Source organism: Oncorhynchus kisutch, linkage group LG27 (genome assembly GCF_002021735.2).
Source record: "Oncorhynchus kisutch isolate 150728-3 linkage group LG27, Okis_V2, whole genome shotgun sequence".
In the NCBI taxonomy this organism is placed as follows: domain Eukaryota; kingdom Metazoa; phylum Chordata; class Actinopteri; order Salmoniformes; family Salmonidae; genus Oncorhynchus; species Oncorhynchus kisutch.
In genome coordinates, this window is record NC_034200.2 from 43,515,817 (window position 1) to 43,539,108 (window position 23,292).

At 43.2% G+C, this 23,292-nt stretch overlaps 1 protein-coding gene and 1 non-coding gene across 4 annotated transcripts; both read left to right on the top strand.

The window, feature by feature from the left end:
• The first annotated feature begins 1,066 nt into the window (after nucleotides 1-1,066).
• On the top strand, nucleotides 1,067-23,292 carry LOC109880791 (NADH dehydrogenase [ubiquinone] flavoprotein 2, mitochondrial). Of its 3 annotated transcripts, none has more exons than XM_031806772.1 (8): nucleotides 1,067-1,492; nucleotides 2,031-2,093; nucleotides 5,051-5,113; nucleotides 7,072-7,188; nucleotides 7,420-7,588; nucleotides 9,841-9,950; nucleotides 13,737-13,813; nucleotides 23,010-23,292. In XM_031806772.1, the coding sequence occupies exons 1-8, from the start codon at nucleotides 1,481-1,483 to the stop codon at nucleotides 23,101-23,103; spliced, it is 705 nt and encodes a 234-aa protein (XP_031662632.1). In that variant the 5' UTR covers nucleotides 1,067-1,480; the 3' UTR covers nucleotides 23,104-23,292. The 3 variants fall into 3 exon arrangements, with proteins under 3 accessions (XP_031662632.1, XP_031662633.1, XP_020328567.2); XM_020472978.2 differs by having other exon boundaries at nucleotides 1,284-1,414; XM_031806773.1 differs by lacking the exon at nucleotides 7,072-7,188 and having other exon boundaries at nucleotides 1,283-1,414.
• LOC116357857 (U6atac minor spliceosomal RNA) lies at nucleotides 20,544-20,658 on the top strand. The gene has a single exon (XR_004205899.1). It is a non-coding gene; the product is annotated as a U6atac minor spliceosomal RNA (small nuclear RNA).

A 23,292-nucleotide genomic window follows, 5' to 3' on the forward strand; every position in this document is an offset into this window, starting at 1 on the left:
TGGGAATGTTATGATGTCATAAAGTTATGGGCGGAGTTAGAAAGTTGAAACTAACTCAATAATCCATGCCTCCTGGGAATGTTATGATGTCATAAAGTTATGGGCGGAGTTCGAAAGTTGAAACTAACTCAATAATCCATACCTCCTGGGAATGTTATGATGTCATAAAGTTATGGGCGGAGTTAGAAAGTTGAAACTAACTCAATAATCCATGCCTCCTGGGAATGTTAGAAAGTCCAACAGTTGGCTGTCAGAAGTATTACAACGTAAATGTACTTTTTAATCCGTCTGTCTGCAGATTTCTCAACACGACATATGAGGGAGCAGTGAGATACCTGACGGGTTGGACGACACTTTTATCGTCAATCATCTTGAAAAAGATTTTACAAAAAAAAACTTAGAAATCAACCAATACTCCGTCATTAACACAATGGAAAGGTCAAATGCTTTATTATCTAAATGTGCATGGGCCACGGAGAGAAACACAATGCTGCAGTTTGAGGCCATGTGGAGGAGAGACATCCCGAGGGGTTCGTGCTGATTGTACGGAGATTGTGACAGCCGGTTAAATAGCGTCTCTTGAGAAAGCAAGAACAAGATGCATGTCAGGAGAAGTGCAGTATTATCATAAGGAGACGTTTATTTGGAATATGGAGGAGGAATAGAGGGGGAAAAGAGAGGCAGAGGAGGTCTGAGAGAGGGCGAGAGAGAGGAAGAGGTTAGCTTGAGTCTGTTGAAAATGGCAGAAGAAAGGGAGATGTTTGTTACAGAAGGATGGTAGAAAGTGTAAACAGACTGAGCTGAAGACAGGAGGAGAAATGGAAGTGAAGGAGGGTGAAGTATCAGAGGTGGTACGTGCGGTAAAGTTATCGGAGCCCGAGGCTTTCACCGAGGGTCAGGATAAAAATGAGTCTGTGACAGTTTCAAGCAAACTATAAGGGAGTTGTACTCCAGTCTAGTAGGTGGCGGTAATGCAACATTTATTGGATACCGACCACCGTTAAACTTCAACGAAGAAGAATGTGTGCCAGAGAACGATATGGGCGCTGGACATCGGGGTGTGAGAATGTAGATCTTGGCAGGTGTGATGTAATTGTCATTTGTATTGTAACAAAAAAAAATCTTATGCAGAAGTTCATGCAAATACATAATTTAAGATTATTCAATCGGTTTATGTTCTGTAATCTCATTATGGAGAGAAGTTTAGACAGAAAATAATTTGCTTCACACTGCCAATAATTTCGATCTGTGGTAGATTAGTTTTTGACGTAGCGTAAACCAGACCCTCTCAATCGAGCTGTGTTGATATCGGGCCATTGCTGTGGTCACATAAGTGTTGTGTCAAGGGGGCAAAACCAGCTACGCTTTGAAGATGTTTCTATCTTCTGCATTTCGATCTGCTGTTTCCCTAACGGTATGCCTGTAACAAAGTACTCGTGTTAGGCTAATTCTAGGAATGGAGAACCGGTAGTTATGTTTGATGAAGAAAGAGGTATGTTGCATGACACTTGACAAGGACAAGCGGCCTAGCTAACACGATAGTTACTCATTAGAGTAATGATTTAGTTCAATATTAATGTGAACAATACTATTGTTTGAATGGTTGTGAAAATATATCTTGCCCTTGCAAGTTAACTTGCTACTATAGCTGGCTATGTTTTTCTGACTGGTTAAGTTAGTTACGGTAAAGAGCCTTGCACCGTTAGCTGACTGACTAGTTCATAAACACTACAAACTGATGCGTCGCAACTTCTTCATCGGTTTGAATCACACTGATCAGAATTGTCATTGTTGCATCCGTCGTTCAGCCAAACCTTCCTGATAGTGTTGAAGTCATTTCTCGTGGACAGATTCTAACAGGAAGTGACGAGAGACGTTTACTTCTTGGTAACCCGAGATTAGTATCGGAAGTCTTTTAATCAAATGTTTTCATGTAAAACCTATAATGTGTCTTGATTGGTATTCCACAGAATCAAACCTTCTAGTGCACATGATCAGTTGATATGATACGTGTCTCCTCTTCTTCCCAGGCTAGGCAGGTCAGGAGCGTTCACCGGTCTGCTGCCAGAGCTGGAGCTGGGGGCATCTTCGTGGTGAGTGCAGGATCTGTAACCTCATAGCTTGGTTCTAGGTTTGAGTCAGGCTTTTCACAAGACCGCTTAGTAAAGTAGGGATGAGCATTTCAATTTGACTGTTTGAGGAGTCACAAAAAAATTATATGCATTTATCTATATATGCCAACAGTGTGCAACAATGCTTAATTTACAATAACTGTTACAGATAACTAATCCTAATTGCTAAATTGCCCCATATACATTACCAGTCAAAAGTTTGGTCACATCTACTTATTCCAGGGGTTTTCTTTATTTTTACTATTTTCTACATTGTAAAATAATAGTGAAGACATCAAAACTACGAGAAAACACATATGTCAAACCTGCATTGTTGGTTAAGGGCTTGTAAAGCATTTCACTAAGGTGACGTAACATTTGATTTGGATCATGTAGTAACCAAAGAAAGTGTTAAACAAATCAAAACATGTTTATATTTGAGATTCTTAAAATGGTTCACACTCTGGTTCACACTCTTGGCATTATTGATGAAGCCTTGTCCCAAAAATTCACCATCTTGTGCACGGTCTAGCCTATGTTCAGTTTCAGAAGGAGAACTTTGATAGCTTTCGACTACTTTAATTGATTTGATTAAAAACAATGTTTTTTACCCATGATGTATTTATCAGAGTTATTGATCTCACAATAAGCCAGATTCAAGTAACTTATATTGTGGTGCTGAAACAGAGTAGCGGCATGTGCTCTGTAGAGGGTCTATCACTTGCATGTGCTCTGTAGAGGGTCTATCAGCAATGCCGATAGACTAGAAAAGGCCAGTATCGGCCTGAATTATCGGCTCGCCGTTCAGTTATATATTTTGCAAGTCAATGATACATGTAACTGCCAAAATAAAGGAAACGCCAACACCAAGTGTGTTCAATGCACTTTGGCATATATTCTACAAGTGTTCTGGAACTCTGGTGGAGATTCTACAAGTGTTCTGGAACTCTGGCGTCATATCCCTACTATATTCTTCCATGAGAAATGACAATTTGGTGTTTTGTTGATGGTGGAAAACACCGTCTCAGGCGCCGCTCCAGAATCTCCCATAAGTGTTCAATTGGGTTGAGATCTGGAGTCTGAGACGGCTCATCAAACCATTCAGTGACCGCTGGTGCCCTGTGGATGGGGGGCATTGTCATCCTATGAGGGCATAGCCATGGTAGCTAAAATAATGGCCTGCACAGCATTTTTATACATGACCCTAAGCATGATGGGATGTTAATTGCTTAATGAACTCACCTGTGTGGAAGCATCTGCTTTTAATACTCTGTGTATCCCTCATTTGTGTTTCCTTTTTTGGGGATAGTTACCTGTATATGATCCTTTCTTTGATAAGACACTTTTCATAACTACTAGTGTAGAGGACGCTGCGTGTCAGTGTAGAGGACGCTGCGTGTCAGTGTAGAGGACGCTGCGTGTCAGTGTAGAGGACGCTGCGTGTCAGTGTAGAGGACGCTGCGTGTCAGTGTAGAGGACGCTGCGTGTCAGTGTAGAGGACGCTGCGTGTCAGTGTAGAGGACGCTGCGTGTCAGGGTAGAGGACGCTGCGTGTCAGGGTCCTCGAGGACGCTGCGTGTCAGGGTCCTCGAGGACGCTGCGTGTCAGGGTCCTCGAGGATGCTGCGTGTCAGGGTGGAGGACGCTGCGTGTCAGGGTGGAGGACGCTGCGTGTCAGGGTGGAGGACGCTGCGTGTCAGGGTCCTCGAGGATGCTGCGTGTCAGGGTGGAGGACGCTGCGTGTCAGGGTGGAGGACGCTGCGTGTCAGGGTGGAGGACGCTGCGTGTCAGTGTAGGGTTTCCCAAGGGGTGCACATTTTGGTTTTTGCTCCTCTAACACTACATAGCTGATTCAAAAATAATCAACTCATCATTAAGCTTTTCATTTGAATCAGCTGTGTAGTGTTAAACCAAAATGGGCAAAACCCAAAATGTGAACCTGTTGTGGTCCCAAGGACTGCCAATGTAAACTACAATCAAATCCGTTTTGAAATGATGCATTTAGTCAGATTCCAATAAAACATGGATAGGAGTATTACACTACTGTCCACAAGGGGGCAGTGTGCAGAGACAACTTTATGCACCCCCACTGTCTGTCGTGCCACAGTGTGTTGTTGGATACAACTGTCCCTCAGAGAAGAGGTACAGGATACATCTCAATAGCCTTTACCAGGGGTACTCAACAGCAGTCCAGAGCCTGCTGGTTCTCTGTTCTACCTGATCATTAATATCACCCACCTGGTGTCCCAGGTCTAAACCAGTCCCTGATTAGAGGGGAATCACCCACCTGGTGTCCCAGGTCTATATCAGTCCCTGATTAGAGGGGACTCACCCACCTGGTGTCCCAGGTCTAAACCAGACCCTGATTAGAGGGGAACAACCCACCTGGTGTACCAGGTCTAAACCAGTCCCTGATTAGAGGGGACTCACCCACCTGGTGTCCCAGGTCTAAACCAGTCCCTGATTAGAGGGGAATCACCTACCTGGTGTCCCAGGTCTATATCAGTCCCTGATTAGAGGAGGATCTCCCACCTGGTATCCCAGGTCTAAATCAGCCCCTGATTAGAGGGGAATCACCCACCTGGTGTACCAGGTCTAAACCAGTCCCTGATTAGAGGAGGATCACCCACCTGGTGTCCCAGGTCTAAACCAGACCCTGATTAGAGGGGAACAATGATAAAATGCAGTGGAACTGGCTGGGAGGTCCAGAGTTGAGTCTGAGTGGCCTGGGGGATTCGTCTCCTATTCTTTACCACGCCTTCTAAATGATCTATGGAAATATTGGCTTTTCCTTACACGTTTGCTTTGTTTACAAATTTAACAGTTTAACTAACATGTTTTAGTTTGTGCCTGGTGAGTAAAATGTCTTATGAAACTCAATGAGATATTGCTGTTCATCAATTAAATGACTGATTTTTTTCTGCGTTTTCTTCTACTGTAGCACAGAGATACTCCTGAAAACAACCCAGACACTCCCTTTGAGTTCACAGCGGAGAACCTGAAGGTAAGTCGACGAGAACACAACCATCAGAGAAATACCTGCACGACAGACTCTCCCTTTGAGTTCACAGCGGAGAACCTGAAGGTAAGTCGACGAGAACACAACCAACCAATACCTGCACGTCAGACTCTCCCTTTGAGTTCACAGCGGAGAACCTGAAGGTAAGTCGACGAGAACACAACCATCCAATACCTGCACGTCAGACTCTCCCTTTGAGTTCACAGCGGAGAACCTGAAGGTAAGTCGACGAGAACACAACCATCAGAGAAATACCTGCACGTCAGACTCTCCCTTTGAGTTCACAGCGGAGAACCTGAAGGTAAGTCGACGAGAACACAACCAACCAATACCTGCACGTCAGACTCTCACTTTGAGTTCACAGCGGAGAACCTGAAGGTAAGTCGACGAGAACACAACCAACCAATACCTGCACGTCAGACTCTCCCTTTGAGTTCACAGCGGAGAACCTGAAGGTAAGTCGACGAGAACACAACCATCAGAGAAATACCTGCACGTCAGACTCTCCCTTTGAGTTCACAGCGGAGAACCTGAAGGTAAGTCGACGAGAACACAACCAACCAATACCTGCACGTCAGACTCTCCCTTTGAGTTCACAGCGGAGAACCTGAAGGTAAGTCGACGAGAACACAACCAACCAATACCTGCACGTCAGACTCTCACTTTGAGTTCACAGCGGAGAACCTGAAGGTAAGTCGACGAGAACACAACCAACCAATACCTGCACGTCAGACTCTCCCTTTGAGTTCACAGCGGAGAACCTGAAGGTAAGTCGACGAGAACACAACCAACCAATACCTGCACGTCAGACTCTCCCTTTGAGTTCACAGCGGAGAACCTGAAGGTAAGTCGACGAGAACACAACCAACCAATACCTGCACGTCAGACTCTCCCTTTGAGTTCACAGCGGAGAACCTGAAGGTAAGTCGACGAGAACACAACCAACCAATACCTGCACGTCAGACTCTCCCTTTGAGTTCACAGCGGAGAACCTGAAGGTAAGTCGACGAGAACACAACCAACCAATACCTGCACGTCAGACTCTCCCTTTGAGTTCACAGCGGAGAACCTGAAGGTAAGTCGACGAGAACACAACCAACCAATACCTGCACGTCAGACTCTCCCTTTGAGTTCACAGCGGAGAACCTGAAGGTAAGTCGACGAGAACACAACCAACCAATACCTGCACGTCAGACTCTCCCTTTGAGTTCACAGCGGAGAACCTGAAGGTAAGTCGACGAGAACACAACCATCAGAGAAATACCTGCACGTCAGACTCTCCCTTTGAGTTCACAGCGGAGAACCTGAAGGTAAGTCGACGAGAACACAACCAACCAATACCTGCACGTCAGACTCTCCCTTTGAGTTCACAGCGGAGAACCTGAAGGTAAGTCGACGAGAACACAACCAACCAATACCTGCACGTCAGACTCTCCCTTTGAGTTCACAGCGGAGAACCTGAAGGTAAGTCGACGAGAACACAACCAACCAATACCTGCACGTCAGACTCTCCCTTTGAGTTCACAGCGGAGAACCTGAAGGTAAGTCGACGAGAACACAACCAACCAATACCTGCACGTCAGACTCTCCCTTTGAGTTCACAGCGGAGAACCTGAAGGTAAGTCGACGAGAACACAACCAACCAATACCTGCACGTCAGACTCTCCCTTTGAGTTCACAGCGGAGAACCTGAAGGTAAGTCGACGAGAACACAACCAACCAATACCTGCACGTCAGACTCTCCCTTTGAGTTCACAGCGGAGAACCTGAAGGTAAGTCGACGAGAACACAACCAACCAATACCTGCACGTCAGACTCTCCCTTTGATCACGTCTTTATAAACTGTTTAGAACAGGAAGCTTTATTAAAAAAGGTCACATTCTCTGTTCTTCTGGACATCATATAGCCTCACTAATGAAAAGTTGTTTTGTCGTTGTTTTTAGAGGATTGATGCTATCATTAGTATGTACCCAGAGGGCCACAAACAGGCCGCCACCATCCCTGTGTTGGACCTGGCTCAGAGACAGCATGGATGGCTCCCCATCTCAGCCATGAACAAGGTCATCAATCTATAAATCAATATCCTGAGGCATCGGTCTGTTTTTAGAATAGAGTATGTTAAAAAAAATTGTTGCTGTTTGGCAACGATTTGTAGAACGATAGAATTCGACAGAACCTGTGTAGACTTGGGGCGTGTTCAGTACTCCATCCATTATTAGATTAACGCTCCTCCTGTCCACAAGCCTTCATTTTTCAGAATTGTTTCCTTCTCTCTCGCTCTCTTCTCCCAGGTGGCCGAGGTGCTTGAGGTCCCTCCGATGAGGATCTATGAGGTAGCGACGTTCTACACCATGTTCCTGAGGCAGCCGGTGGGAAAGTACCACATCCAGATCTGCACTACAACTCCCTGCATGCTTTGCGACTCCGACAGCATCCTGGAGGCCCTCCAGAACAAACTGGGTAAGAGGTCGACTGTCCCGTTTGGTTCACAGACGGACCTAGAATGAAGGGGATTCAAGTGGAGATGGAAAACAGATGTCTTGACTGCGTATATTTATGACAGATGAACAACATGGAAGTAGATGTTCTGCAAATATAAACATCAGGGAAAAACATTTTATCCAAAAGCAAAAACTAGAAACGCAACAATTTCAAAGATTTTTACAGAGTTTTAAGGAAATCCGTTAATTGAAATAAATTCATTAGGCCCTAATCTATGGATTTCACATGACTGGGGATACAGATATGCATCTGTTGGTAACCTTAAATAGAAAGGTAGGGGTGTGGATCAGAAAACCAGTCAGTATCTGGTGTGACAAACCATTTGCCTCATGCAGCACGACACATTTCCTTCGCGTAGAGTTGATCAGACTGTTGACTGTGGCATGTTGGGCCTCAGGATCTTGTCATTCAAAAGTGCATTCAAACTGCCATCGATACAATGCAATTGTGTTTGTTGTCCGTAGCTTATGCCTGCCCATACCATAACCGCACCACCACCATGGGGCACTCTGTTCACAACGTTGAAGTCAGCAAACCGATCGCTCACACAACGCCATACACGTGGTCTGTGAATGTGAGGCCGGTTGGAAATACTGCCAAATTCTCTAAAATGACGGCTTCTAGTAGAGAAATGAACATTAAATTCTCTGGCAACAGTTCTGGTCGACAGTCCTGCAGTCAGCATGCCAATTGCACGCTTCCTCAACTTGAACATCTGTGGCATTGTGTTGTGTAACAAAACTTTGTCCCCAGCACAAGGTGCAACTGTGTAATGATCATGCTGTTTTATCAGTTTCTTGATATGCCACACATGTCAGGTGGATGGATTATCTTGGCAGAGGAGAAATGCTCACTAACAGGGATGGAAACACATTTGTTTCACAACATTATAGAGAAATAAGTCTTGAATCTTTTATTTCAGCACATGAAACATAGGACCAACACTTTACAGGGTGTGTTTATATTGTTGTTCTGTGTAGATGTGTTCACAGAAGCTTTAAGCTGTGGAGGAAAACCATTATTATGTTATATGTATTGTATTGGAATCATTGTTCTATTATTTAACCATGATAGGTAGACACAGCTTTCATTGTTCTATTTCCATGATAGGTAGACACAGCTTTCATTGTTCTATTATTTAACCATGATAGGTAGACACAGCTTTCATTGTTCTATTTCCATGATAGGTAGACACAGCTTTCATTGTTCTATTATTTAACCATGATAGGTAGACACAGCTTTCATTGTTCTATTATTTAACCATGATAGGTAGACACAGCTTTCATTGTTCTATTATTTAACCATGATAGGTAGACACAGCTTTCATTGTTCTATTATTTAACCATGATAGGTAGACACAGCTTTCATTGTTCTATTATTTAACCATGATAGGTAGACACAGCTTTCATTGTTCTATTATTTAACCATGATAGGTAGACACAGCTTTCATTGTTCTATTATTTAACCATGATAGGTAGACACAGCTTTCATTGTTCTATTTCCATGATAGGTAGACATATTAGGCAATAGAATTTGAAGTTTGTTCTGGTCTCTTTAATATAGCCTGGGAGTCAGTCCGTTTCTGGTCTCTTTAATATAGCCTGGGTGCCTGTCCGTTTCTGGTCTGTTGCCAGCTCCTTATGGAATGGATTAGGTAACAACACCAACAGATCTGAGACTCGGCTATCAAGATCCCAGTTCACCAATTCTTCCATCAGATCAGTGTAATTAGTACTATGTTAAAGGCCCAGTGTAATCAAAAACATGATTGTTTTGTGTTTTTCTATATATTTATCTCCACACAGTTTGGAATAATACTGTGAAAATGATGATAATGCTCCTTTAGTGTAAGAACTGTTTGAAAAGACCACCTGGCATTTCAACCTGTTTTAGTGGGATGGAGTCTTGGCCTACACGGTGACATCACCAGGCAGTAAATGAGTTAATAGACCAATAAGAAAGAGTTCCAAACCTCTCTGCCAATAACAGCAAATTTTCACTTTTCCCCTCTCCACTCAGACCACTCCCAAACTGTCTTAGCTGAAGTCTTGCTTAAGAAATTTATTTTTGCTAAGAAGCTATATTTTTATATATATATACATTTTCAATGAAAACAATCAGTGATGCTAACAGTTACCCAGAAAACATTTAGATATTGAGATAAAAAATGGCTAGATTTGACCATTAAAAAAAATATATTTTTCCCTCAGGCATCAAGGTAGGAGGGATGACGTCAGACAAGATGTTCTCTCTAATAGAGGTGGAGTGTCTCGGTGCCTGTGTTAACGCTCCCATGGTCCAGATCAATGACAACTACTACGTGAGTTATTCTCTGCTTCACACAAAAAAACACAACGATATACACGGAGTGGACAAAACATTAGGAACACGTTCCTAATATCGAGTTGCACCCTGTTTTGCCCTAGGAACAGTCTCAATTAGGGCATGGGACACTACAAGGTATCAAGCGCTGGCCCATGTTGACTCCAATGCTTTCCACAGTTGTGTTAATTTGGCTGGATGTCTTTTTGGGTGGTGGACCATTCATGATACACACGGGAAATGGTTGTGTAGGAAAACCCAGCAGCGTTTTAGTTGTTGACACCCTCAAAACGGTGCTCCTGGTACCTACTACCATAGCCTGTTCAAAGTAGAGGTCGACCGATTAATCGGAATGGCCGATTAATTAGGGCCGATTTCAAGTTTTCATAACAATCGGAAATAGGTATTTTTGGGCGCCGATTTAAAAAATAAAATATATATATTATTTTTTAGACCTTTATTTTACTAGGCAAGTCAGTTAAGAACAAATTCTTATTTTCAATGACGGCCTAGGAACAGTGGGTTAACTTCCTTGTTCAGGGGCAGAACGACAGATTTTCACATTGTCGGCTCGGGGGATCCAATCTTGCAACCGTACAGTTAACTAGCCCAACGCAATAACGACCTGCCTCTCTCTCGTTGCACTCCACAAGGAGACTGCCTGTTACGCGAATGCAATAAGCCAAGGTAAGTTGCTAGCTAGCGTTAAACTTATCTTATAAAAACAATCAATCATAATCACTAGTTAACTACACATGGTTGATGATATTGCTAGATATTATCTAGTGTGTCCTGCGTTGCATATAATCTGACTGAGCATACAAGTATGTAAGTATCTGACTGAGCGGTGGTAGGCAGAAGCAGGTGCATAAACATTCATTCAAACAGCACTTTCGTGCTTTTTGCCAGCAGCTCTTCGTTGTGCGTCAAGCATTGTCAAGGACCTCTGGCAGTCTCTATGGGGGTGCCACAGGGTTCAATTCTTGGACCGACTCTCTTCTCTGTATACATCAATGAGGTCGCTCTTGCTGCTGGTGAGTCCCTGATCCACCTCTACGCAGACGACACCATTCTGTATACTTCCGGCCCTTCTTTGGACACTGTGTTAACAACCCTCCAGGCAAGCTTCAATGCCATACAACTCTCCTTCCGTGGCCTCCAATTGCTCTTAAATACAAGTAAAACTAAATGCATGCTCTTCAACCGATCGCTACCTGCACCTACCCGCCTGTCCAACATCACTACTCTGGACGGCTCTGACTTAGAATACGTGGACAACTACAAATACTTAGGTGTCTGGTTAGACTGTAAACTCTCCTTCCAGACCCATATCAAACATCTCCAATCCAAAGTTAAATCTAGAATTGGCTTCCTATTTCGCAACAAAGCATCCTTCACTCATGCTGCCAAACATACCCTTGTAAAACTGACCATCCTACCAATCCTCGACTTTGGCGATGTCATTTACAAAATAGCCTCCAATACCCTACTCAACAAATTGGATGCAGTCTATCACAGTGCAATCCGTTTTATCACCAAAGCCCCATATACTACCCACCATTGCGACCTGTACGCTCTCGTTGGCTGGCCCTCGCTTCATACTCGTCGCCAAACCCACTGGCTCCATGTCATCTACAAGACCCTGCTAGGTAAAGTCCCCCCTTATCTCAGCTCGCTGGTCACCATAGCATCTCCCACCTGTAGCACACGCTCCAGCAGGTATATCTCTCTAGTCACCCCCAAAACCAATTCTTTCTTTGGCCGCCTCTCCTTCCAGTTCTCTGCTGCCAATGACTGGAACGAACTACAAAAATCTCTGAAACTGGAAACACTTATCTCCCTCACTAGCTTTAAGCACCAACTGTCAGAGCAGCTCACAGATTACTGCACCTGTACATAGCCCACCTATAATTTAGCCCAAACAACTACCTCTTTCCCAACTGTATTTAATTTTAATTTATTTATTTATTTTGCTCCTTTGCACCCCATGATTTTTTATTTCTACTTTGCACATTCTTCCATTGCAAAACTACCATTCCAGTATTTTACTTGATATATTGTATTTACTTTGCCATCATGGCCTTTTTTGCCTTTACCTCCCTTCTCACCTCATTTGCTCACATTGTATATAGACTTGTTTATACTGCATTATTGACTGTATGTTTGTTTTTACTTCATGTGTAACTCTGTGTCGTTTTATCTGTCGAACTGCTTTGCTTTATCTTGGCCAGGTCGCAATTGTAAATGAGAACTTGTTCTCAACTTGCCTACCTGGTTAAATAAAGGTGAAATAAATAAAATAAATAAATAAAAATTGTTGTAATTGTCATTATTACAAATGAATAAATAATTGTCTGATTAATCAGTATCGGCTTTTTTGGTCCTCCAGTAATCGGTATCAGTATCAGCGTTAAAAAATCATATTCGGTCGACCTCTAATTCAAAGGTAAATAGACTGGTGTTGTGGCGTTACTGGGTAAATAGACTGGTGTTGTGGTGTTACTGGTGTTGTGGCGATACTGGGTAAATAGACTGGTGTTGTGGCGTTACTGGTGTTGTGGCGATACTGGGTAAATAGACTGGTGTTGTGGTGATACTGGGTAAATAGACTGGTGTTGTGGCGATACTGGGTAAATAGACTGGTGTTGTGGCGTTACTGGTGTTGTGGCGATACTGGGTAAATAGACTGGTGTTGTGGCGTTACTGGGTAAATAGACTGGTGTTGTGGCGTTACTGGGTAAATAGACTGGTGTTGTGGCGATACTGGGTAAATAGACTGGTGTTGTGGCAATACTGGTGTTGTGGCGATACTGGGTAAATAGACTGGTGTTGTGGCGATACTGGGTAAATAGACTGGTGTTGTGGCGATACTGGGTAAATAGACTGGTGTTGTGGCGATACTGGGTAAATAGACTGGTGTTGTGGCGTTACTGGGTAAATAGACTGGTGTTGTGGTGTTACTGGTGTTGTGGCGATACTGGGTAAATAGACTGGTGTTGTGGCGTTACTGGTGTTGTGGCGATACTGGGTAAATAGACTGGTGTTGTGGTGATACTGGGTAAATAGACTGGTGTTGTGGCGATACTGGGTAAATAGACTGGTGTTGTGGCGTTACTGGTGTTGTGGCGTTACTGGGTAAATAGACTGGTGTTGTGACGTTACTGGGTAAATAGACTGGTGTTGTGGCGATACTGGGTAAATAGACTGGTGTTGTGGCAATACTGGTGTTGTGGCGATACTGGGTAAATAGACTGGTGTTGTGGCGATACTGGGTAAATAGACTGGTGTTGTGGCGATACTGGGTAAATAGACTGGTGTTGTGGCGATACTGGGTAAATAGACTGGTGTTGTGGCGATACTGGGTAAATAGACTGGTGTTGTGGCGATACTGGGTAAATAGACTGGTGTTGTGGCGATACCGGGTAAATAGACTGGTGTTGTGGCGATACTGGGTAAATAGACTGGTGTTGTGGCGTTACTGGGTAAATAGACTGGTGTTGTGGCGTTACTGGGTAAATAGACTGGTGTTGTGGCGTTACTGGGTAAATAGACTGGTGTTGTGGCGATACTGGGTAAATAGACTGGTGTTGTGACGTTACTGGGTAAATAGACTGGTGTTGTGGCGTTACTGGTGTTGTGGCGATACTGGGTAAATAGACTGGTGTTGTGGCGTTACTGGGTAAATAGACTGGTGGTGTTACTGGTGTTGTGGCGATACTGGGTAAATAGACTGGTGTTGAGGCGATAGGATGTTATTGTGACGTTTCTGTCCTCTGCTTTCCAGGAAGACCTGAGTCCAAAAGACATCGATCAGATCATTGATGAGCTGAAAGCTGGGAACGTTCCTCCGCCTGGGCCCAGGTATGAACGTCTACCCTCCTGTCTGTCTCATGAACACAAACAGCATGTCGTTTAGCAGGGAACTATAAAGACGAGAACTGGACTGGTGCTCGTCCTGTCCCTGCAATGCAACGGCATTATGTTACTTGTCTAGCAGGGGAACTATGAAGACTGTTTGGGGATGTAACGATTTCACCGTCGGTCCCTGGTTTAAATGTTAGTAGTGCACTAGTCCGGGAGCCCAAACCGATCCAAATGAAGCATTCATGGGACAGAAAACAGATTCAAAAGTTATGAAAATCGGGCCTCCCGGGTGGTTAAGGGCGCTCTAGAGACTCTGGGTTTGCGCCCTGGCTCTGTCGTAACCCGCCGCGACCGGGAGTTCCGTGGGGCGACGCACAATTGGCCTAGCGTCGTCCGGGTTAGGGAAGGCTTGGTCGGTAGGGATATCCTTGTCTCATCGCTCACCAGTGACTCTTGTGGCGGGCCAGGCGCAGTGCGCGAGTTGTAGCGATGAGACAAGATAGTAGCTACTAAAAAAAAACTATTGGATACCACGGGGTAAAAAAATATGAAAATCACCGCTTCACTAATGTTTTTACTCATGGTCCCCCCCCCCCCCGGAAAATATCTCCTATCTGTTGTGACCGAATTGATATGTCCTCTCCTTCAGTTTAGTAGACTTATCGAACGTTATGCATGTAACTGCGTTGTAATAGGCTACATGAGTCGGCAACCTTTTCTCATGCCACTTCTACAGTTATGATTTTCACATCTTCACATTTTTTGTGAAACAGTTTCACTTAATTTATAATAATGTCTTCATATCTCAATCAAAATTATATCTAAATGAAGAATTATAGTCCTAAAAAGTAACTTCTATTGCGAATGCCAATATGTAAAAAAGAATCTACATAAAGCCAACAAATAAACATTGCAGACTGCCAGTAGAAAATATCCTGATTAAAAAAAAATCTATATCCTATAAATCACATTTGCTACATGGCCTGTCTGCAACGAATTTGAAATATTGTGTCAACTAACTTGGGTCAGCTTGCCAAGTGAACTTGCAACAATATATAAAATATTCAGGAACGCTCAGTTTCCACAGCTGTAGGCTATTTGCGTACAGGATAAGAAGCAGTGCTTGACCTTGGCAGAAGCTCACCGGAGCGGAGTACGGGCGCCTCACGTTTTCTACTGCTTGAGCTCCTGTTCCTCTTTATAGAATATTATCTAAAACAGTATTGTGGAGTTCCTGTTCCTCTTTATAGAATATTATCTAAAACAGTATTGTGGAGTTCCTGTTCCTCTTTATAGAATATTATCTAAAACAGTATTGTGGAGCTCCTGTTCCTCTTTATAGAATATTATCTAACAGTATTGTGGAGTTCCTGTTCCTCTTTATAGAATATTATCTAACAGTATTGTGGAGTTCCTGTTCCTCTTTATAGAATATTATCTAACAGTATTGTGGAGTTCCTGTTCCTCTTTATAGAATATTATCTAAAACAGTATTGTGGAGTTCCTGTTCCTCTTTATAGAATATTATCTAAAACAGTATTGTGGAGTTCCTGTTCCTCTTTATAGAATATTATCTAAAACAGTATTGTGGAGCTCCTGTTCCTCTTTATAGAATATTATCTAACAGTATTGTGGAGTTCCTGTTCCTCTTTATAGAATATTATCTAAAACAGTATTGTGGAGTTCCTGTTCCTCTTTATAGAATATTATCTAAAACAGTATTGTGGAGCTCCTGTTCCTCTTTATAGAATATTATCTAACAGTATTGTGGAGTTCCTGTTCCTCTTTATAGAATATTATCTAACAGTATTGTGGAGTTCCTGTTCCTCTTTATAGAATATTATCTAACAGTATTGTGGAGTTCCTGTTCCTCTTTATAGAATATTATCTAACAGTATTGTGGAGTTCCTGTTCCTCTTTATAGAATATTATCTAACAGTATTGTGGAACTCCTAAATCTAATACAGTACCAGCATTCAAAATGAGTACCGGAACCTATTTCTAGTGGTGTAAAATACCCCAAAAACTACTTGAGTATCTTTACATTTACTTCACCATTCCTAAAGAAAATATTGTACTTTTTTAACTCTCATACATTTTCCCTGACGAGCCAAATGACTCGTTACATTTTGAATGCTTAGCAGGACAGGGAAATGGACCCACGTATCAAGAGAACATCCCTGGTCATCCCTACTTCCTCTGATCTGGAGGACTCACTAAACAGAGAACATCCCTGGTCATCCCTACTTCCTCTGATCTGGCGGACTCACTAAACAGAGAACATCCCTGGTCATCCCTACTTCCTCTGGTCTGGCGGACTCACTAAACAGAGAACATCCCTGGTCATCCCTACTTCCTCTGATCTGGCGGACTCACTAAACAGAGAACATCCCTGGTCATCCCTACTGCCTCTGATCTGGAGGACTCACTAAACAGAGAACATCCCTGGTCATCCCTACTTCCTCTGATCTGGAGGACTCACTAAACAGAGAACATCCCTGGTCATCCCTACTGCCTCTGATCTGGAGGACTCACTAAACAGAGAACATCCCTGGTCATCCCTACTTCCTCTGGTCTGGAGGACTCACTAAACAGAGAACATCCCTGGTCATCCCTACTGCCTCTGATCTGGAGGACTCACTAAACAGAGAACATCCCTGGTCATCCCTACTTCCTCTGGTCTGGCGGACTCACTAAACAGAGAACATCCCTGGTCATCCCTACTTCCTCTGGTCTGGCGGACTCACTAAACAGAGAACATCCCTGGTCATCCCTACTTCCTCTGGTCTGGCGGACTCACTAAACAGAGAACATCCCTGGTCATCCCTACTTCCTCTGGTCTGGCGGACTCACTAAACAGAGAACATCCCTGGTCATCCCTACTTCCTCTGGTCTGGCGGACTCACTAAACAGAGAACATCCCTGGTCATCCCTACTTCCTCTGGTCTGGCGGACTCACTAAACAGAGAACATCCCTGGTCATCCCTACTTCCTCTGGTCTGGCGGACTCACTAAACAGAGAACATCCCTGGTCATCCCTACTTCCTCTGGTCTGGCGGACTCACTAAACAGAGAACATCCCTGGTCATCCCTACTTCCTCTGGTCTGGAGGACTCACTAAACAGAGAACATCCCTGGTCATCCCTACTTCCTCTGGTCTGGCGGACTCACTAAACAGAGAACATCCCTGGTCATCCCTACTTCCTCTGGTCTGGCGGACTCACTAAACAGAGAACATCCCTGGTCATCCCTACTTCCTCTGGTCTGGCGGACTCACTAAACAGAGAACATCCCTGGTCATCCCTACTGCCTCTGATCTGGAGGACTCACTAAACAGAGAACATCCCTGGTCATCCCTACTTCCTCTGGTCTGGCGGACTCACTAAACAGAGAACATCCCTGGTCATCCCTACTTCCTCTGGTCTGGCGGACTCACTAAACAGAGAACATCCCTGGTCATCCCTACTTCCTCTGGTCTGGCGGACTCACTAAACAGAGAACATCCCTGGTCATCCCTACTGCCTCTGGTCTGGCGGACTCACTAAACAGAGAACATCCCTGGTCATCCCTACTTCCTCTGGTCTGGCGGACTCACTAAACAGAGAACATCCCTGGTCATCCCTACTTCCTCTGGTCTGGCGGACTCACTAAACAGAGAACATCCCTGGTCATCCCTACTTCCTCTGGTCTGGCGGACTCACTAAACAGAGAACATCCCTGGTCATCCCTACTTCCTCTGGTCTGGCGGACTCACTAAACAGAGAACATCCCTGGTCATCCCTACTTCCTCTGGTCTGGCGGACTCACTAAACAGAGAACATCCCTGGTCATCCCTACTTCCTCTGGTCTGGCGGACTCACTAAACAGAGAACATCCCTGGTCATCCCTACTTCCTCTGGTCTGGCGGACTCACTAAACAGAGAACATCCCTGGTCATCCCTACTTCCTCTGGTCTGGCAGACTCACTAAACAGAGAACATCCCTGGTCATCCCTACTGCCTCTGATCTGGCAGACTCACTAAACAGAGAACATCCCTGGTCATCCCTACTTCCTCTGGTCTGGCGGACTCACTAAACAGAGAACATCCCTGGTCATCCCTACTTCCTCTGGTCTGGCGGACTCACTAAACACACATGCATCTTTTGTAAATAACGTTGGGGTGTGCCCCTGGCTATCTGTACATTTTAAAAACAAGAAAATTATGCCGTCTGGATTGCTTAATATAAGACATTTGAAATGATTTATACTTTTGATACTTAAGTATATTTAAAACCAAATACTTTGACTCAAGTACTATTTTACTGGGTGACTTGAGTAACTTTATTAGGGTATCTATACTTTTACAATTGGGTACTTCTTTCATCACTGCAAATTTCAGTCCAAGTCCAGCACTGATAAGAGGTAATCAGGTAGGACTATTTGTATGGATCAGAGCACTGATAAGAAGTAATCAGGTAGGACTATTTGTATGGTGTATCTATTGGATCAGAGCACTGATAAGAAGTAATCAGGTAGGACTATTTGTATGGTGTTCAGAGCATGACATTGTTCCCTTTCACGTTGAGTGGTTATCGAAAGGGAGAGAGCTGGAAACATCTTTCAAATACATTGAGGAACTATTGACATTTTCAATGGATGGAAAAACAGACTTCGTTCACTTTCTGTTTGAGGTGAAGAAAACATTGAGAAGCTCCACAGCTCATTGGTGGTGGGGCGTTAATCAATCAGAAACACTATCAGATCCCCAAATGGGCACATTATTATGCCTCTGTTTTCACGCAGGCCAGGTAGCCTATAGGTCTACTTTTATGTGTCATCAGGTAGTCTATAGGTCTACTTCTATGTGTCATCAGGTAGTCTATAGGTCTACTTCTATGTGTCATCAGGTAGTCTATAGGTCTACTTCTATGTGTCATCAGGTAGTCTATAGGTCTACTTCTATGTGTCATCAGGTAGTCTATAGGTCTACTTCTATGTGTCATCAGGTAGTCTATAGGTCTACTTCTATGTGTCATCAGGTAGTCTATAGGTCTACTTCTATGTGTCATCAGGTAGTCTATAGGCCTACTTCTATGTGTCATCAGGTAGTCTATAGGCCTACTTCTATGTGTAATCAGGCCAGGTAGACTATAGGTCTACTTCTATGTAATCAGGTAGTCTATAGGTCTACTTCTATGTGTCATCAGGTAGTCTATAGGTCTACTTCTATGTGTCATCAGGTAGTCTATAGGTCTACTTCTGTGTCATCAGGTAGTCTATAGGTCTACTTCTGTGTCATCAGGTAGTCTATAGGTCTACTTCTATGTGTCATCAGGTAGTCTATAGGTCTACTTCTATGTGTCATCAGGTAGTCTATAGGCCTACTTCTATGTGTAATCAGGCCAGGTAGTCTATAGGTCTACTTATATGTAATCAGGTAGTCTATAGGTCTACTTCTATGTGTCATCAGGTAGTCTATAGGTCTACTTCTATGTGTCATCAGGTAGTCTATAGGTCTACTTCTATGTGTCATCAGGTAGTCTATAGGTCTACTTCTATGTGTCATCAGGTAGTCTATAGGTCTACTTCTATGTGTCATCAGGTAGTCTATAGGCCTACTTCTATGTGTAATCAGGCCAGGTAGTCTATAGGTCTACTTCTATGTGTAATCAGGCCAGGTAGTCTATAGGTCTACTTCTATGTGTCATCAGGCCAGGTAGTCTATAGGTCTACTTCTGTGTGCTCGTCCTTATTCAACATTCACAGGAGCGCTCCAAATAGAAGACAATAAATAAATTGACAGAATTTACGTGTTTCTCACAAGTAAGTTGTGCGCTGTGCAGATCCCATCCTATGGAATAACAGCTGCATAGTGAGGATCCCAGCCTACAGAACAACAGCTGCATAGTGTGGATCCCAGCCTATAGAATAACAGCTGCATAGTGTGGATCTCAGCCTATAGAATAACAGCTGCATAGTGAGGATCCCAGCCTATAGAATAACAGCTGCATAGTGCAGATCCCAGCTTATAGAATAACAGATGCATAGTGCAGATCCCAGCCTATAGAATAACAGCTGCATAGTGTGGATCCCAGCTTATAGAATAACAGATGCATAGTGTGGATCCCAGCCTATGGAATAACAGCTGCATAGTGCGGATCCCACATATGGCCAGCTATGTCAACTTCAACATTGACTTATTCTGCAATAGATGGCATTCAATTGGTAACATACATTTATGTATTCTTCTAATGCCTCTTAAGGGGAAAGTAATCTAAAAGTAACTGAATAATCAGATTACGTTACTGATTTACAACTGGACAGGGTAACTAGTAACTAACGGATTACATTTAGAGAGTCACCTACCAGCCCATAGAGAATACACAGCGAGTAGCAGCAGTGTAGAAAACAAAGGGGTGCCGGTGGTGCCGGTAGTGCCGGTGGTGCCGGTGGTGCCGGTAGTGCCAGTAGTGTCGGTGGTGCCGGTAGTGTCGGTGGTGTCGGTGGTGCCGGTAGTGCCGGTGGTGCCGGTGGTGCCGGTAGTGTCGGTGCAATCCAAGAGGCCATTTCATTCATTGTTCTGTTAACTGCTGGACGAAAACAAACTCAACTAGTCGACTAAATGGGTTCAGCCCTAAAGTTAACGTTCCTGTATCGTAACAGAGCCCATGTGTATGGATAGATGTGTGTGTGTATAGATGTGTGTGTGTGTGTGTGTGTAGATATGTGTATATAGATGCGTATTGAATGATTCATGAAAGGAGAGATGCACATCCCTATAAAATGATAGACAATCACTAGTGCTTGTTACACACAAAGGGTTGATGGTTGAATACTATTAAATAAAAAATAAAACGTTTTTTTGTCATAAATCTTGATAAATGAGAACTTCTCAACTGGCCTACCTGGTTAAATAAAGGTGTTCTCAACTAGCCTACCTGGTTAAATAAAGGTGTTCTCAACTAGCCTACCTGGTTAAATAAAGGTGTTCTCAACTGGCCTACCTGGTTAAATAAAGGTGTTCTCAACTAGCCTACCTGGTTAAATAAAGGTGTTCTCAACTGGCCTACCTGGTTAAATAAAGGTGTTCTCAACTAGCCTACCTGGTTAAATAAAGGTGTTCTCAACTGGCCTACCTGGTTAAATAAAGGTGTTCTCAACTAGCCTACCTGGTTAAATAAAGGTGTTCTCAACTGGCCTACCTGGTTAAATAAAGGTGTTCTCAACTGACCTACCTGGTTAAATAAAGGTGTTCTCAACTGGCCTACCTGGTTAAATAAAGGTGTTCTCAACTAGCCTACCTGGTTAAATAAAGGTGTTCTCAACTAGCCTACCTGGTTAAATAAAGGTGTTCTCAACTAGCCTACCTGGTTAAATAAAGGTGTTCTCAACTGACCTACCTGGTTAAATAAAGGTGTTCTCAACTAGCCTACCTGGTTAAATAAAGGTGTTCTCAACTAGCCTACCTGGTTAAATAAAGGTGTTCTCAACTAGCCTACCTGGTTAAATAAAGGTGTTCTCAACTGGCCTACCTGGTTAAATAAAGGTGTTCTCAACTAGCCTACCTGGTTAAATAAAGGTGTTCTCAACTAGCCTACCTGGTTAAATAAAGGTGTTCTCAACTAGCCTACCTGGTTAAATAAAGGTGTTCTCAACTAGCCTACCTGGTTAAATAAAGGTGTTCTCAACTAGCCTACCTGGTTAAATAAAGGTGTTCTCAACTAGCCTACCTGGTTAAATAAAGGTGTTCTCAACTAGCCTACCTGGTTAAATAAAGGTGTTCTCAACTAGCCTACCTGGTTAAATAAAGGTGTTCTCAACTAGCCTACCTGGTTAAATAAAGGTGTTCTCAACTGGCCTACCTGGTTAAATAAAGGTGTTCTCAACTGGCCTACCTGGTTAAATAAAGGTGTTCTCAACTAGCCTACCTGGTTAAATAAAGGTGTTCTCAACTAGCCTACCTGGTTAAATAAAGGTGTTCTCAACTAGCCTACCTGGTTAAATAAAGGTGTTCTCAACTGACCTACCTGGTTAAATAAAGGTGTTCTCAACTAGCCTACCTGGTTAAATAAAGGTGTTCTCAACTAGCCTACCTGGTTAAATAAAGGTGTTCTCAACTAGCCTACCTGGTTAAATAAAGGTGTTCTCAACTGGCCTACCTGGTTAAATAAAGGTGTTCTCAACTAGCCTACCTGGTTAAATAAAGGTGTTCTCAACTAGCCTACCTGGTTAAATAAAGGTGTTCTCAACTAGCCTACCTGGTTAAATAAAGGTGTTCTCAACTAGCCTACCTGGTTAAATAAAGGTGTTCTCAACTAGCCTACCTGGTTAAATAAAGGTGTTCTCAACTAGCCTACCTGGTTAAATAAAGGTGTTCTCAACTAGCCTACCTGGTTAAATAAAGGTGTTCTCAACTAGCCTACCTGGTTAAATAAAGGTGTTCTCAACTAGCCTACCTGGTTAAATAAAGGTGTTCTCAACTGGCCTACCTGGTTAAATAAAGGTGTTCTCAACTAGCCTACCTGGTTAAATAAAGGTGTTCTCAACTAGCCTACCTGGTTAAATAAAGGTGTTCTCAACTGGCCTACCTGGTTAAATAAAGGTGTTCTCAACTAGCCTACCTGGTTAAATAAAGGTGTTCTCAACTGGCCTACCTGGTTAAATAAAGGTGTTCTCAACTGACCTACCTGGTTAAATAAAGGTGTTCTCAACTGGCCTACCTGGTTAAATAAAGGTGTTCTCAACTGGCCTACCTGGTTAAATAAAGGTGTTCTCAACTAGCCTACCTGGTTAAATAAAGGTGTTCTCAACTAGCCTACCTGGTTAAATAAAGGTGTTCTCAACTAGCCTACCTGGTTAAATAAAGGTGTTCTCAACTGGCCTACCTGGTTAAATAAAGGTGTTCTCAACTGGCCTACCTGGTTAAATAAAGGTGTTCTCAACTAGCCTACCTGGTTAAATAAAGGTGTTCTCAACTGGCCTACCTGGTTAAATAAAGGTGTTCTCAACTGGCCTACCTGGTTAAATAAAGGTGAAATAAAAAATGTAAACATATTCCAGGCTTTGGATCTCAGGCTGCAATAGAATGTTGTGTTTTAACTTACTAATGATACACTTGACCAGGGTTTGATTATTTAATCTAGAATGAAATATACTGTATATAGACTCACATTCTATATATATATATATATATTTTATTTTTTTATCTTCCAGGAACGGGCGTTTCTCCTGCGAGCCAGCAGGAGGACTGACGAGTCTGTCTGAGCCTCCCCCTGGACCTGGTTTCGGTGTCAGAGCTGATCTATAGAGACCTACAGTGTATTTCAACAACTCCCTAGCCCCTATATAGTGCACTACCGAAGCCCATAGGGCTCCAGTTCAAAGTAGTGTATTTAAAAAATATATATAAAAATATATATATATATATACTGTATAAGAACCGTACTGTTCAGGGGAAATATTGTAAATAAAATGTCGATGTGCTCATGGGGTGTCA